The 14,128-nt window shown below is 52.4% G+C and overlaps 1 protein-coding gene across 2 annotated transcripts; it reads right to left on the bottom strand.

Moving 5' to 3' along the window:
- Window positions 1-1,181: 1,181 nt before the first annotated feature.
- MPO (myeloperoxidase) lies at window positions 1,182-11,238 on the bottom strand. 2 transcript variants are annotated; one of them, XM_008064351.2, is made up of 13 exons: window positions 10,906-11,072; window positions 10,668-10,761; window positions 10,190-10,365; window positions 9,868-9,991; window positions 9,637-9,766; window positions 9,348-9,554; window positions 7,988-8,306; window positions 6,408-6,568; window positions 4,962-5,217; window positions 4,299-4,469; window positions 3,243-3,480; window positions 1,975-2,186; window positions 1,182-1,276 (listed from the first exon to the last, which is right to left on the bottom strand). In XM_008064351.2, exons 1-12 carry the CDS (start codon window positions 11,060-11,062, stop codon window positions 1,982-1,984), a joined length of 2,238 nt encoding a protein of 745 aa, XP_008062542.2. In that variant the 5' UTR covers window positions 11,063-11,072; the 3' UTR covers window positions 1,182-1,276; window positions 1,975-1,981. The 2 variants fall into 2 exon arrangements, with proteins under 2 accessions (XP_008062542.2, XP_021571370.1); XM_021715695.1 differs by lacking the exon at window positions 1,182-1,276 and having other exon boundaries at window positions 1,448-2,186; window positions 10,906-11,238.
- Between the last annotated feature and the right edge of the window lie 2,890 nt (window positions 11,239-14,128).

The following is a 14,128-nucleotide window of genomic DNA, read 5'->3' as shown; positions in this document are numbered from 1 at the left end:
ATGTCACCTACCTATGTACACAATCCTGACTTGTACCCCACAACTTTAAAATAAAGTTTTTAAAAAAAGAGATGGGACTTGGGGTGGGAGTACAGGTGGTGGTGCCAGGGATAAAACAGGAAAGGAAACCAAGCCTAAACTCCCAAGTCTAATTTCCCTTCCAGTGCCCCTTCTGGGACTACCCTTTTCCTCTAGGGTGGTCCCTGGAGCCTGTGATGCCTCTGGGAGGACAATTCCAGAATATTCCCTGAGATGCTGCCCAACCTATATTCATATATTCTTCTTTTAAAATGACCCTCTAGGTGAAGTCAGCCCAGCTGGGGCCTCCAGATCCCCCAACCGATAGGGTGAGAGTGGGAGACAGTCATCAGGAGCCAGATGACCTGGGCTTAGCACTGTCCCCTACTTCTTCGAAGATGATGAGTCCCTTCACTGCTCTGAGCAGCCCTCTCCTCATCAGTGAAATGGGGACAAGTAGAATTTACCCTGCTGCTCAACACAGTGTGGCCCTAGCATTACCTGGGGGCCCCGTGAGTACATTCAACCTCATCATCCTGCACACCTGGCTCCTAGCTGCAGGTGCCCCCTCCCCATATGTGAGGAGAAGGGAGGAGAGGGGAAGAAGTCCACCACTCAGATACAGGGGTAAGCTCCAGGCAAGACTGCTAGGGAAATGCACTCCTCCTCCCTCAGTGCTGGCCCTATCTTCTGGGCCCAGCCACCTGCTTTTCCTGCTCTGGGGCCTGGCCCCGTGGAGCCAGGAGTGAAAAGGAGTTTACTATCCTGAGGGAGCACCCTTGTGCCAAGATGCGAGGATGCAGGGTGCCAGGGCCATTCTCACGTGGGGAAGGCCTGCAGACCTCTGCTCCCTCTCTTCCGCTGCACAGCGCTTTGTCCCTCTACTTCCCAGCACCTAGCACAGGTCTCACACAGAGGGGACATGTAGCAAATGTCTGCCAGAGCAGTGAATGGGCTGAGGGCTCTGTGACCACAGTCCCCTGTAGGATGGCAGGGGTGGAAGGTAAAGAGAGTCTGCTCAGCGTGGCCTGGCCCCTATGCTTCCAAGAACTGGCTGCTCTCCATGTATGCATTGACCAAAGGAGGGCTCCCCAGTGCCCTTGCCCCCAGTTCAGAAACACAGGGCTCAGGCACAGACCACACTGGTTCAAGTTCAAAGCTCAGAGCGAGCCTCCAGCAGTGCTTTATTATCACAAACATCAGGGACAAACAAACAGCACAGAAGGGCCAATGGGCCCATTCCTCCTCCGGAGGACTCCTGTGAGTAAGCAAGAAAACAGAGTAAGGAGAAAGATGGATTGAGTCTGGCTGGCCTGTGCCCAGAGCTCAACCACATGGTCCAACTGTGGGTCACTCAGTCCTCCAGGGGCCACTGGTTCACCTCTGCCAAGCAGGACACAGTCCATGTGAAAGACCCTCGAGGCACAAGTGGGATCTTGATATCTGTCTTTCTTGCCTCTGATGTTTCCCATACTGAGCACAGTGCCTCACATGTAGCAGGTGTTCAATAAACGAAGAACTAGAGGATGCCAATGAGCCCTCTAAGGAGCCACAACAGCTGTAATTTACATGGAAGAAAACTCACGCTTAGCAAGATTGAGAAATTTGCCCAAGGTCACACAGCTAGCAAGCCGCAGAGCCAGGCCTTGAACCCAGGCAGTCTGGCTCCTGAGCTGCGCTCCTCACTAATCTGTTCTGCTGCCTTCCACATACTTGATCTTCTCACAAACAGCAAACACACATTCACACAAGTGATACACACACAGCACACAAAACACTCTCCATGTGCCCCCAGACGACACATATGAAATGCCAACTTATATACATTGCACACGTGTGCACACGAGTGAATGTCTGCTCACTTGTTTTCTCAGCTGGCACCCACAGTGGGAAAGGAGAGCTCTGAGGTTCCAACTGGTCAGCCCAGGTACACCCTTCACTCCTGCGCCCCCTTACCCAGCCTCTAGGCCTTGTCCTTCCAGGAAGCCAGGTCCAATGCAGGGATTATGCTGCAGTTGACAAAGTCCTTGGGATACATGTTGCGCTTGAAGATGTTCTTGGGCACAGTGGTGATACCTGTGTTGTCGCAGATGATGTGGGACAAGGAGATCTTGGCCAGGGCCTGCTGCTGCTGCTTGCTGAACACATCTCCATTCTGCCACCAAAATCTGCATGGGGAATACCACAGACACTGTGCCTAAGGATGTTCTGGGCTGGCAGGGAATCAGTTGGCTTGTGCAGCTTCCTGGATACGAGAGGACCACCGCAGACACTGCCCAGCAGCACAGGAGAACCCAGGCCCTCAGGCAGCCCAGGGCCTTTCAGACTGGTGGACTCCACTCACAGCACAGAGTCAAGCGCAGGTGCCCAACTGTGCTTCCCTTACCTCCAGCTCAGCAGCTTCCAGGGCATTGATTCTGGAGGGGGAGCCAGGTCCCCACATACTCAGGAGCCCCAGGCCCTGGCCCAGGGCTGCACCCACAGGAGTGGGAAAGAATCTTGGGAATAGTTTTTTATTTGTCCACACAGAGAGAAGCACCTTTTTTTTTGAGTCAAAGTCTCACTCTGTTGCCCAGCCTGTAGTGCAGTGGCAGGATCACAGTAATCAGAGCCTCAACCTGCTGGGCTCAGGTGATCCTTCCACCTCAGCCTTCTAAGAAGCTGGAACTGCAGGCAGCATGTGCCACCACACCTGGCTACTTTTTTTTATTTATTGTAGAGACGCGGTCTTACCAAGTTGCCCGGGCTGGTCTAAAACCCCTGTGTTCAGGCAATCCTCTCGCCTTGGCCTCCCAAAGTGCAGGGATTACAGGAATGAGCCACTGCACCCAGCAGAAGCACTTTTTTCTAATTTTCCCAAAGGGGCAATATAGGCTGGTTAAGAACTAGACATGAAGATGGTAGGACCATGATGAAATGACAGGGAAGCTGTGGGAAAGCTAGCAAGGGATTGTTTAGGAGTGACAAACCCAGTGAAACCCAGAGGAGGAAGTAGGTGAGCATGGCATTTTTCTGTCTGCTTTCCCTTCACGACCAGGCGTTCAGGCCCCTCCTTGCTGCACCCCTCAACAGGCTCAGGACACGTTAGAAGTGACCTGGCTCTCTGGAACACACTGGAAAATCACTGACTCCTTCCAGTCCTTCACCTTATGGGAGGAAATTGGAGCCCCAAAGGGCTAGGCCACAGCCACCCAGTGGGCCTGCACCACCTGCCCCTTTCTTACCGATCACCATCCCGGAGCTTCCTGAACTGAGTGCCAATGAGACAGGCGAGGAGTTGGCCCACGCGGCCATTGCGCTCCAGGGGCTCAGCCACGCCACCCATCCAGATGTCGATGTTGTTGGGCGTGCCGTACTGTGCCATCAGCTTCCTTGCCAAGTCCAGGTTCTTCATTACTGTGCCCAGCTCACCCACCGTGTTGGGCTGCGGGAGTCCACAGAAGCGCCTCCAGGCATTGTACCCTGCAGGAGGGAGGGGAGCAGGTGGCTGTGGGTAGGTCCCTTTCAAGATGAGGAGATCAGTGGGGACAGCGGGGAAGATTCATGTATATGCCATTGACTCAGAAAAACCACCTTCTTAGCATACCATGGTCATAGACAGAGGGTGGGGGGGACCCTGAACCCTTGGCTCAGACCAAGGGGGACAACTGTCTCTCTAGGACCCTCTCTGTCTTTTCTTTACCCCATAAGGCAAACCCTAAATTGCTGTAGTTCTTGCCAGGTCCAAGAACAGGGACAGCTCATTGTCGCCCTCTGGACAATGTGTCTGTCTCTGACCCACAAGAGGAGCCTCAGTCACACCAACTATCCTGTAACACAGGCACCAGGTTTTAGGGTGAAGCTGATCAGGGTTCAGATTCCAGCTTTGCCACTGACTTGGCTAGAGAGCCTGGCCAGGTTCTGAATCTCGCCGAACCTCAGTTTCCTCATCAGTAAAATGGAGGCAACAATAATCTTTACCCTCAGAATTCATCTATAATGAAATGATGATGGGGACAGATTTCCAGACTGTGGGTTAATGTTATTATTATGATATTCCTAGTGTGAGTGTCATAGCTTGCAAAAGAGGGTGAGAGGAACTGGAAATTGACCAGATGGGTCCAGGGAAAGGCAGGGGCTTGACCTCAGGCTGCTTCCTGAGAGCAAAGTGTTGGGGTGGGGGAAAAGCTTTGAGCAGCTGAGGACACAGAGGGGCCTTAGAGTGGGAAGGGGAGCCACGGGCTACCGGAGAGGCAGTCTAGGGAAGGCTGGTGGCACGGGAGACCCCTGCAGCACCTAACCTGGGAGGCCGTGGTCCCTGCTGCGCTGCATGTTCAGAGCAGGCAGGTCCAGCCCGATCCTCATGACCTGCTCAAATAATCGCTCCCGAATCTCGTCCACCACGATTTGGTTCTGGCGATTCAGCTTGGCGGGGGTGGCCATGAGGCCCCGGAGGATGGGGTCAATGCCACCTGGGGGCAAGAGGAGCAGGGTCAGGGGAAGAATCTGGTTCAGTAACAGAGCTCAGATGGGTGTTAGAGATGCGTCCAGGTGGGGTCAGAGGGACTGGGGAAGAGGGCTGGACACACACAGTGCCTGGTGCCCAGATGGCCCCAGTGAGCAGATCCTCACCAGGCATGATCCCAAGGGCATGTTGGTCTCAGGGGATTCTGCCATTCAGACTTGAATGGCAGAAGGTTTTGGTGCTCCCAGCCCCTGGCCTCCTGGGCCATAGGGAGTTACAACACCTACAAAGGAGCCAGCTCCCTCAGAGCCATCCCACCCCCACTCCTTACTGTCAGACATGGAAGCAGAATCAGGTGAACTGAGCCTGGAGAGTCAGACCAGATCCCCAAAGATAGGAAGAAAGCGAATTTCTCCCCATCCAACTCCCTGCAGCCAAGGCTATTCCCACCCCACCTGAAGCTGCCGGCCCACTCTCTCCTGACCTAGGTCCCCCTCACCTTCCAGCACGACCCTCCAGGAGGCAAAGAAGACCTTGCTAAGTGGAACACGGGGGTTCGGCATCATGGGCTGGTATTGACTGTCCAGACGGAACATGAAGGGTTGGATGAGGGTGTGGCCATAGCGGAAGGCATTGGTGAAGACGTTGGCAATGCGCGGGTCCACTGAATCATTGTAGCCACGGTACATGGGCAGGTATTTCCTCATGGCTTCTGGCCCCAGCACCAGGGGCAGGTAGTCCCGGTAAGTGATAATCTAAAGAGAGGTCACTTGGAATGGCCTCTCCACTCCTCCCTGCAGAGTTTCCACCTGCTCTTGGCATAGGGGATCCCTCCCATTCATCTATGATCACTGAATTGCTTCCCTCAATACTGGATCTAAGCCTAACACAGTGGCATAAACAGAACTCTACTGCCTGCTGGTTCTGTGACCTTGCATTGGTTATTAATCTCTCAGCCTGAGTTCCTCAAATGCAAATTAAGGATATTATATTGACCTCTGCTGTAGAGGACCAAATAACAAAGCACTTTATTAGTCATTGTGATACCTTCCTTGCCTTTGAGTTATAAATGTCTCATTTCTCCTATTATCTTACAAGCTCCTTGAAAGCAAGGGAAGTTGAAATTATTCACAGTGCTCACCAAGTGCCTGGCCCACAGTAGGTCTCAATATTGGTTTGTGAAGGAAGAGAGGCAGGGAGGAATAAAGGGTTGCTCTGGCACAATTTCCCCAGTGAAAGTGAAAGATGTGGAACAATCTCACTCTAGATTCCGGATTCTAGATTGTTCTCCAAAGCTTAAATGAATGTCACTTGAGTTCTTAGTGCAAATCAAAAACTCACCCTTAGCACCTGCAACTGCTTCCCCCTCTAGAGTCTAGGAGAGAGAAAGAGAGGGAGAAAGAGAGAGAGAGAGAGAGAGAGAGAGAGAGAGAGAGAGAGAGAGAGAGAGGGAGAGAGAGTTTGCATCCTGGGGAGAGAATGGGTACACTGAAGCATTAGAAATTGGGAGAGAGAACCAGGAACACTGCCCCAGGGATAAATGGGCCAAGGAATTTGGACAGGTTATGACAGAACCAAAAAGAAGAGGTGATTGAGTCAAGGCCCAAGAGTGACAGTAAGAAGGGGAAAAGAAGAAGCGTTTACTGAACAGCTCCTATGCACCAGGCACTATACCAACAAACCAACCTTCCCAACACCATTCCCTGACCCACAGGAAGGAAGACAGCTGGGAACAAGCCTGGAAAGAAGGGAAGGGAAGAGAAGAAACCTTTGTCAAGCACTTAATATCTACCACGTGTTTTCATACATGTTCTTTAATCCCTAGGGCTCATGGAGGAAGAAGCCAAGGCTCAGGAGGGTTAGTAACTCATCTAAGGTAACACAGCTAGGATGCTTCAGAGGCACATCTAGATCGCAAGTCTGCCTGACACTCAGGGACACCTACCTGGACCATGGCCCCCACGATCTTCCGCGCTTCCTGGTAGAGCCTCTCTCCATTCCAGCTGGGATTCAGGTGTTTAAGCTGTGTGGCCAGTCGGTTGTGCTCCCGCAATAAAAGGGTGTGCATGGAGGTGAGCTCAGGCATCTCACTGGACCGGGTATCCCCTTAGGGAAGCAAAAGGTACTGTCATTCCTAAGACCTCCATCCCAGCAAATATCTGCTCCACTGAAACTCCTTCCCCGGCTTGAAATGCCTCCTACTCAGCCCTCCTCTCCTCCTATCTTTTCACACTATGCTTAATTTTCACTCCTCAAGGAGGCCTGCCCTGATGCTCCAGTTTGCCATAATAGCTTCTTCATCAGCTCAAAGATGCTACTGGGCAGAGCATCTTTCAATAGGCATCAGACCCGACAGATGACTTGCCTGAAACTGGGAGCTCCTTGACAACAAGGACCATAGCTTGTGCCTTTTAATAGTTTACCCTCCCTCCCTTCAACACACATATAGACACATGGGGCCTAACACAGTGCCTGGTACAAAGTATGAGATGATAAACATTGCCTGATTAAGGTCAAGAAAGAGCATGCCTATTGGCACAACCTATGTCCATACCCATGTCAGATGCAGCTAATTATCACAGTACTCTTTTCTGTGCAAATTGGATGCAACCTCAGAATCCTTCTCAACACAGGACTCCAGAAATCCATCACCATTTGAACAGTGTTGTCAGCCCTACCCTTCCTTACCACATGCCAATGGTTCAGCCTGCTCCAGGGGAAGGGGTTAGGGCACAGGATGTATGGAATCCATACCTGAGACTCTACCCAAAAACAATTAAGCAGGCCAGGCACGGTGGCTCACACCTGTAATTCCAGCACTTTGGGAGGTAGAGGTGAGAGGATTGCCTGAGCTCAGGGGTTCGAGACCAGCCCTGGCAATTTGGCGAGACCTCGTCTCTACAATAAATCAAAAACTTAGCCAGATATGGTGACACGTGCCTGTAGTTCCAGCTACTTGGAAGGCTAAGGCAGAAGGATTGCCTGAGCCCAGTGGGTCGAGGCTGCAGCAGCCATGAATGTGCCACTGCACTCCAGCCTGGGTGACAGAGTGAGAGAGACTCTGACTCAGGAAAAAAAAAAAAAAAAAATATATATATATATATATATATATATGAAATAAAATGACAAAAATAGCCACATTTGTCTAGTGGCTACCATATTGGACAGTGTAGTTCTAGAGGGTGAGGGCGCCATGATGCTCTCTGTCCCTTTAATTCCCTGTTGCTGAGGGACTCAACTCTCCTCTCTTCCAGAGTCCAGAAGAAGAGAAAGCAAGGGACAGATAGACAGAGGCGCCATGGTCACCCTGCGTCTCCATCTTAGATTTGGGGGCTGGGTGTTTGAGTTTTCTTTTCTTTTTTTTTTGTCTTTCTGGCTTCATCCAACTTGTTACCAAGGCAACTAGATTAATATCATGAAGTTGGCGAGGGCAGTTTCTCTAAATACAAACCCACAAACAGACTCACTGTGGCTCCAGCAGGAAACACCTCCCATGCCACCCCAGGTCCCCACCCCAGAGCGGACCTGCCAGGAAGCAGGGGATGCGCGCTGAGCGGTTGGTGAGCAGGCAGGGGTCATCGTGCAGGTTGTCAAAGGGCAGCAGGTCCCGGCCATTGTCGCGGAAGCGGGTGTTGACTCTCAGCAGCCCCAGCTGGTTGGTCAGGTTGCGCAGCTTCATGCCCAGGGGGTCCTCGCTGCCGTACACCATGCTGGCATCCACAAAAGAGGTGAGCGCATTGATCTGGTTGCGGATGGTGATGTTGCTCCCAGTGCAGGCTGGGCAGGAGCGGAAGAAGGGGATGCAGTCTTGTTGGTTCTTGATGCGGGGGTCATTGGGCGGGATCTGCGGCACAGACAAAGGCTAGGCCGGCTCACTGGCGGCAGAGACAGTGGTAGAAGTGGCTCTCCTCCTGCCCTCAGGACCTCTGGCACACTCAACTGGCAGAGGCCCAGCGGGGTCACTCCCTGGGGTTCCATAGCAGGGCGCCTCAGGTTGAAGATCAGTGTTGATGACCAGAACACTAACTGGGAATGTGGGGAGTACCTTGGGGGTGGGCACCACCTGGCCTCTGACCTCTCCTCACTAAACTTCCTCCTGTCCTGTCTCTCCTCTCCTCCGTGTCTGATTCTCCCTCCCCTCTTCTCTGGATTTGGACTTTCTGCTCTCACTCTGCCTCCTCTTCACCTTGCTTTCCTTTCCCTTTCTTGGTCTCTGTCTCTCTCCTTTGTCCCTTTCCTGTCTCTCTGTCTCTCTCTCTGTGTGTCTCTCTCTGTCTCTCTCTCTGTCTCTCTCTCTCTCTCTCTCTCTCTCTCTCTCTCTCTCTCTCTCTCTCTCTCAGGTGCTCTCTTTTCTCTCCTCCTCCCTCCCTATTCGGTGTGTTTCTCAACCAGTCAGCCCACCCTCAGCCCTTCTTCCACCCCATAGCCCAGACCCTTAGGCTTTCTCTTCTGCATAATGTGGGTGTGGGGGAGACCCCTTCAGTGTGAAGGAAACAGGACTGAGCATGGGGTACCTATTCACAGAGGACTGAGAGACACTGAAAAAGTTCTCATCCCAGAGCTCCTCCCCCAGTCTAACAAAGAGCCAGTAATTCCACCAACCGGAATCCTACCAGCCAGGGGATAAACAACACTCTCCTTCCTGGATGGGGCAGTGAGCAAATAGGATAGCCTGACCGGCAGCTGCCCGAGGCGACCCGGCAGAAGGAGACAGGTCAGTACTGGGCAGGAGACAGGTCAGTACTGGGCAGGCAGTGCCTGTGGTCGCAAGGAGGCAGAGCCAGCCTTCCTGGAGGCTGGGGAAGGAAGCCTGGGCAGAGAAGGGAGGTGGCCCCTTCCAGGAAAATCTCCCCCTCCCCACCCACAGGCAGGACGCAGGAAGCACCTTGAGCGGGAAGCAGGGTGGCTGCTGCACGCAGCTCGTCTCACAGTTGACGCCAGTGACGAAGGAGACGCGGGCACCCGGCTCAGGGGTGAAGTCAAGGTCGTGGTCGATCAGCTGGCCCCACTGCATGAAGAGGAGCGAGCGCTCCTGATCCGGGGTCAGCTGCTCCGTGGGGAAGCGCACGATGGCGTTGGAGACCGCGCGAGCCTGCGGGACGAGGGCCGTCAGGGGGCGCCCCGGGCCGCGCACCCTTTGGGGCTCGCCTCACCCCCTGCCTGCCGGGGCTCACCAGGGGCACCGGGAAGCCGGCGCGCTTGACCCCGGGCGTCCAGCCGAAGGGCAGCGAGAAGCCGTCCTCGTACTCTGCCGGCAGCCAGCGCGCAAAGGGGCGGTTGGAGGCCCCCAGCGTGGGGCTGCGTCTGCAGGGGAGGGCCGGGGCGCTGGCCCGAGGTGGCCCCGGGGGCAGGCCCCGGGACGCCTCCCTGCGACCGCGTCCTGGGGCGGCCCCCGCCTGCCGCACCTGTTGTTGCACTGCCCGGTGATGGTGCGATACTTGTCCTGCTCCGGGCACCTCACCCTCACGTCCTGGTAAGCGCAGCCGCTTGACTTGGACAGCAGATTCAGCTGGGCAGGCGTTAGCACATCTACCAGGAGGAAAGAGTGATGGGGAGCTGAGCCCTCTGGAGACCCTTGAGGGGCCCAGTCTGAGAAGTGGCGGGGATGCTGGGATGTTCCTGAGACTCCTTGCAGGGAGAAGTTGGGGGAGTCCGTGGGAGATGGCTGGGTTCTCCAGAAGGGGTCACTAGTGGAACAGGAGCCTGGGGTGGAATGGACAATAGTACCCGTGACATTGAAGGGCCTCCGCCACAGGGACCGCAGCTTCCCCTCCAGCAGGCCTAGAGCCACATGCAGGTAGTCAGCTGCCCTCACAGCCGTCCTGGTGGCTGCCACCGGCTGCTTGAAGTAGGACAGGAGCTCCATGGGGCTGGCTGAGCCACTGCGAAGACGCTGCTTGATGCTGCTTGGAGAGGGGAGGAGTGAGGGCCAGAGAAGGGTTCCAGAGCTCCAGGGGCAGACACACAGACAAGATTTCTTTTTATGAAAAGGATACGGACCTAGATGTCCAGACAGAGGCAAGGCCATGGGAGGAATGGCTTTAAAGATGTTCTCACATCCAGAGACACAAGGACAGACAGACAGAGGGTCTCCCACGGGCCCCCAAAGGTCCTCACCCCCACCTCAAACTCCCTGTTGCCTGCTCCTTCTCCGAAAGGTCTGGGGCAGTTTTGCCCAGAGCTGGGCAGTGACCGGAACCCCCACCTTTCCCGCCGCTCCTTGTAGGCCTTGTCCACGAGCCGCTTGGCCTCCTCCATGCAGGTCAGTACCACTGAGGTCTCCACCTCCCCCAAGACACCTGCCCAGAGCAGGGGTCACAAAGTCAGAAACGGGCCCAAAGCCCTACCTCAGGCCCCTGAGCCAGGCAGGCCTGACTGAGAAAAGGAATGCCTGGGACTCAGAACCACTACATCCCACCTTCTCTCTCCTTGCGAACTGTTACCTGGAGCAGCACCCTCAGAGGTCTGGGTCATGGCCAGAACAACCAGGAGCCCTGCTAGGGCCAGGAGCAGCTTCATCTCTGCAATAAGACCCCCCCCGCAACAACCCAGTAAGTGTCCTGAGTCTAAAGTGCATCTGGCAGAAGAGAGCTCCATCATCCCTCTCCTCCTGGGCCCCTCCCTCCCACCTCCACATCCCAGCCCCACTTCCATGGGCCCTGTCTATGGATGAATTCAGGCCTCCTTGAGGGAGGGGCCCACAGCGCCTCCACCCCCTTGCCAGCTGCCATCACCCAGCCTCTAAGGATCCTACCTCCACAGTTCACTTGGCATTGGTAACCCCCTTGACTGAATCTGGGCTTTTATGCCCTCTAAGCTGGAGGCGGGGCAGGGCACAGGAAGGTCTGTCCCTGGAGACTGAACTCTGGCCCCTCCCCTAATGGGGTTGAGGATGCATTCAGAGGGGTCCCTGAAATGGGGACAAGGGACAGGAAAGGAGGCAGCAGAACTGTCCCCAGCCTTTGAACTTAGCACTCCCACCCCAGGGTTTCTCAGCTTCCCATTGTACACACAGCTACCCTCAGAATTTCTGGGTAGGCTGAATATCCACAGCTCCTTTGAAAGGAAAAAAAGTAAGTAACTAGTAGCCTAAGGAACTATGGGAATAGAGTGACTCCGGGGAAGAAGGGAGGGTGAAAGGGACACCTGGAGTAATAATGACCCAATTGACCTCAGGCCGTCCCCCATTCCAATAGTAACCTGGGTCACAAGGCCAACCCTGGTGGGCAACCCTTGGTTCTTGGTGGGGCTAAGGAAACAGGAAATCTGACTGGAGACCGTTGGGCTTCACAGGAAGAAGGAAACTGGGGGCTACAGGCTCAGGACCAAGGAAGCTTCCTCTATCCCCTCTCCCTTCCCTTTCTTCTTGGCTTGTGGTTGGGGATTATGTCCAACCCAACCCCACCCTCCAACACTCCACCATCTGCTCCTGGATTTCAGGAACCAGGAAAGAGCAGAACTGGTTGTGGTTAGTGGCCAGTTGGGTAACATAGCCCAGGGCCTTTCTGGGACAAGTTTAGTGTAGTTGGGAGGATTTGGGTTAATGATTCAGGATCATTCTGAAATAAAAGAGGGGAAAGTTTCTGTCTTGAGAAAGGTTGGCAAAAGGACTGCCATTCTCAGGCAGGAAAAGTCCCTACAACTTATGACTGTGTCCACCTCCCTGGGCCCTGGTCAGGCTGAGCACGTGGCTCTCCTATCCTGTTTTGGTCTAGCCCCACCTCCTACCTTCAGCCAATTTTCTGCCACTCATTCTTGTCTTCTGTGCTCAGACTACATCTTGGCCAAGGAACAAGGGAAAGCAACACACTCAAAACATCTACCCAGTGTGCTCAAGGATCTTGTCACCTGCTGGGAAGCAGAACCCAGGGGCCCATGAGAGAGGAGGCTGTTCTTTCAGCCTTGCTCTGCCAATGACTCGCTACGTATGAACTTGCTCAAGTGGCTTTTTGTGAATCAGGTTCTAAACTTTTATAGGCTTTTGGAAATACTTTTTAATCCTACAAGTCATATATCTTCATTGAGAAGTCAGAGAACACAAATGAGCAAAAATCAAGAATAAATTGAAATTACTTATAATCAAGTGAGATGTGGGTAATTTTTTTTCTTTTGAGGTTTGAAAGGACATAAGATGGAGCCAATATAACCAATGAGCAGTCATTTTAACATTGCTTAACTTTGTCATGTTTCTCTAGCAGTTCACTTTAACTTACCCTCTAATCACTAGCCAAGGGCAGAAGAGGTTTCTCTGAGGTAGCTATTGATAATTGTTTTACAACCCCCTCCCCAGCTTGTTTTTTACTAATTAGCTTTTCTATTTCAAGTATTTGCCTCCACCTGTAAGGACCCAAGTTAATCTAATCAGTTCTTCGTGACCTTCATGACACAGGTGGACCCAGACCCCATCACCATGGCAGCAATCATGTGTAACTAGCCCACCCATCTACCTCCCGTTCATCACCTTAAGTCAATACCTGTGCTTAACCGCCCTTTGTGATGATGTGGAGCAGACCACCACCTAATCACCTCAACTACCCGCCCCAATCAAAGGGAAGGGTTAAAAGGCATTCAACATCAAACAGTAGTTGCTATTGCCTTGCTAAGCTATGGTCTAGCCATGTGTTCTTTGAGCTATGGCCAGGCCATTTTTCCTAAGCTTTGGCCCCCTCTCCTACCTTGAGGAGGTGAATCTTCTCTCTCTCCTCTTCTCCCTTTCCTTCCCTTTCCTTCCCTTCCCCTCTTTCCTTGCTTCCCTCTTCCCCTCCATTCCTGCCCTCATTTGCCATTGCTTTACTAAACTCTGGTGTGTCCATGTGCTCTTTGAGCTATGGCCACCACCATGTTTTTCTAAGCATTGGCCCCCTCTCCTACCTTGGAGAGGTGAATCTCTTCTCTCTCCTCTCTCTAATTTGCTTTCTAAATGAACTATATTTTCCAGTCTAACTTCTGTGCAATTCTTTGCATCTCTCACACAGCACCAGATAGCATACACTCACCTTCCTCCCCCCATTGGGCCTGACCTAACATGTGGAGGTCCTGCTGGGGATATATCTTAACCTAACAAGGTTTATCATTGTTTTTCACATAAATGAGCAATAGGAAGGAAAATACTATCCCATAACTCCATCACTCACTAATACCCCATTTAATAATGGGATATCCTATACATAGATATCATAGATATTTTTAAAAAGTGATAAGAAAAAAATTAAATATTTTTTACTATCTACTTTTAGTACTTAACAGCTTTAGCCTGGACATCTTCCTATGTCAGTAATATATAGATTTATTTCATTTTTACATCTGCATAATATTTGTATAAATATTTTGTGTGATTTATTAACTAATCTTCCCTTGTTAGGTACTTGGGTTGTTTCCTATTTTTATTATTTTAAACAATACTAAAGCGAATATCTGTGGCATTAAATCTCTAATTATATCTTCAATTATTTCCTTAGGCAAGAAGTCTCAGAAGTAAAATTTCTGCATATTTGGGCGTGCACATTTGAAGGCTTTTCAATGTGTATAGTCAAATAGCCTGGTGAAGATTGTATCTCCCATCACATTCCCTGGCACCTTCACCAACCCTGAGTATTAGTGTCCTTTTATTCTTGTAAGGGAATTGTCAAGATTCAAAAGGGGTCAGGCATGGTGAATCGTAGCCGT

Source organism: Carlito syrichta, unplaced genomic scaffold (assembly GCF_000164805.1).
Source record: "Carlito syrichta isolate Samal-C Ts95f unplaced genomic scaffold, Tarsius_syrichta-2.0.1 Scaffold307323, whole genome shotgun sequence".
Lineage (NCBI taxonomy): Eukaryota > Metazoa > Chordata > Mammalia > Primates > Tarsiidae > Carlito > Carlito syrichta.
Note: the sequence above shows the minus strand (reverse complement) of the source record. Positions and strands in the feature narration are given on the sequence as shown.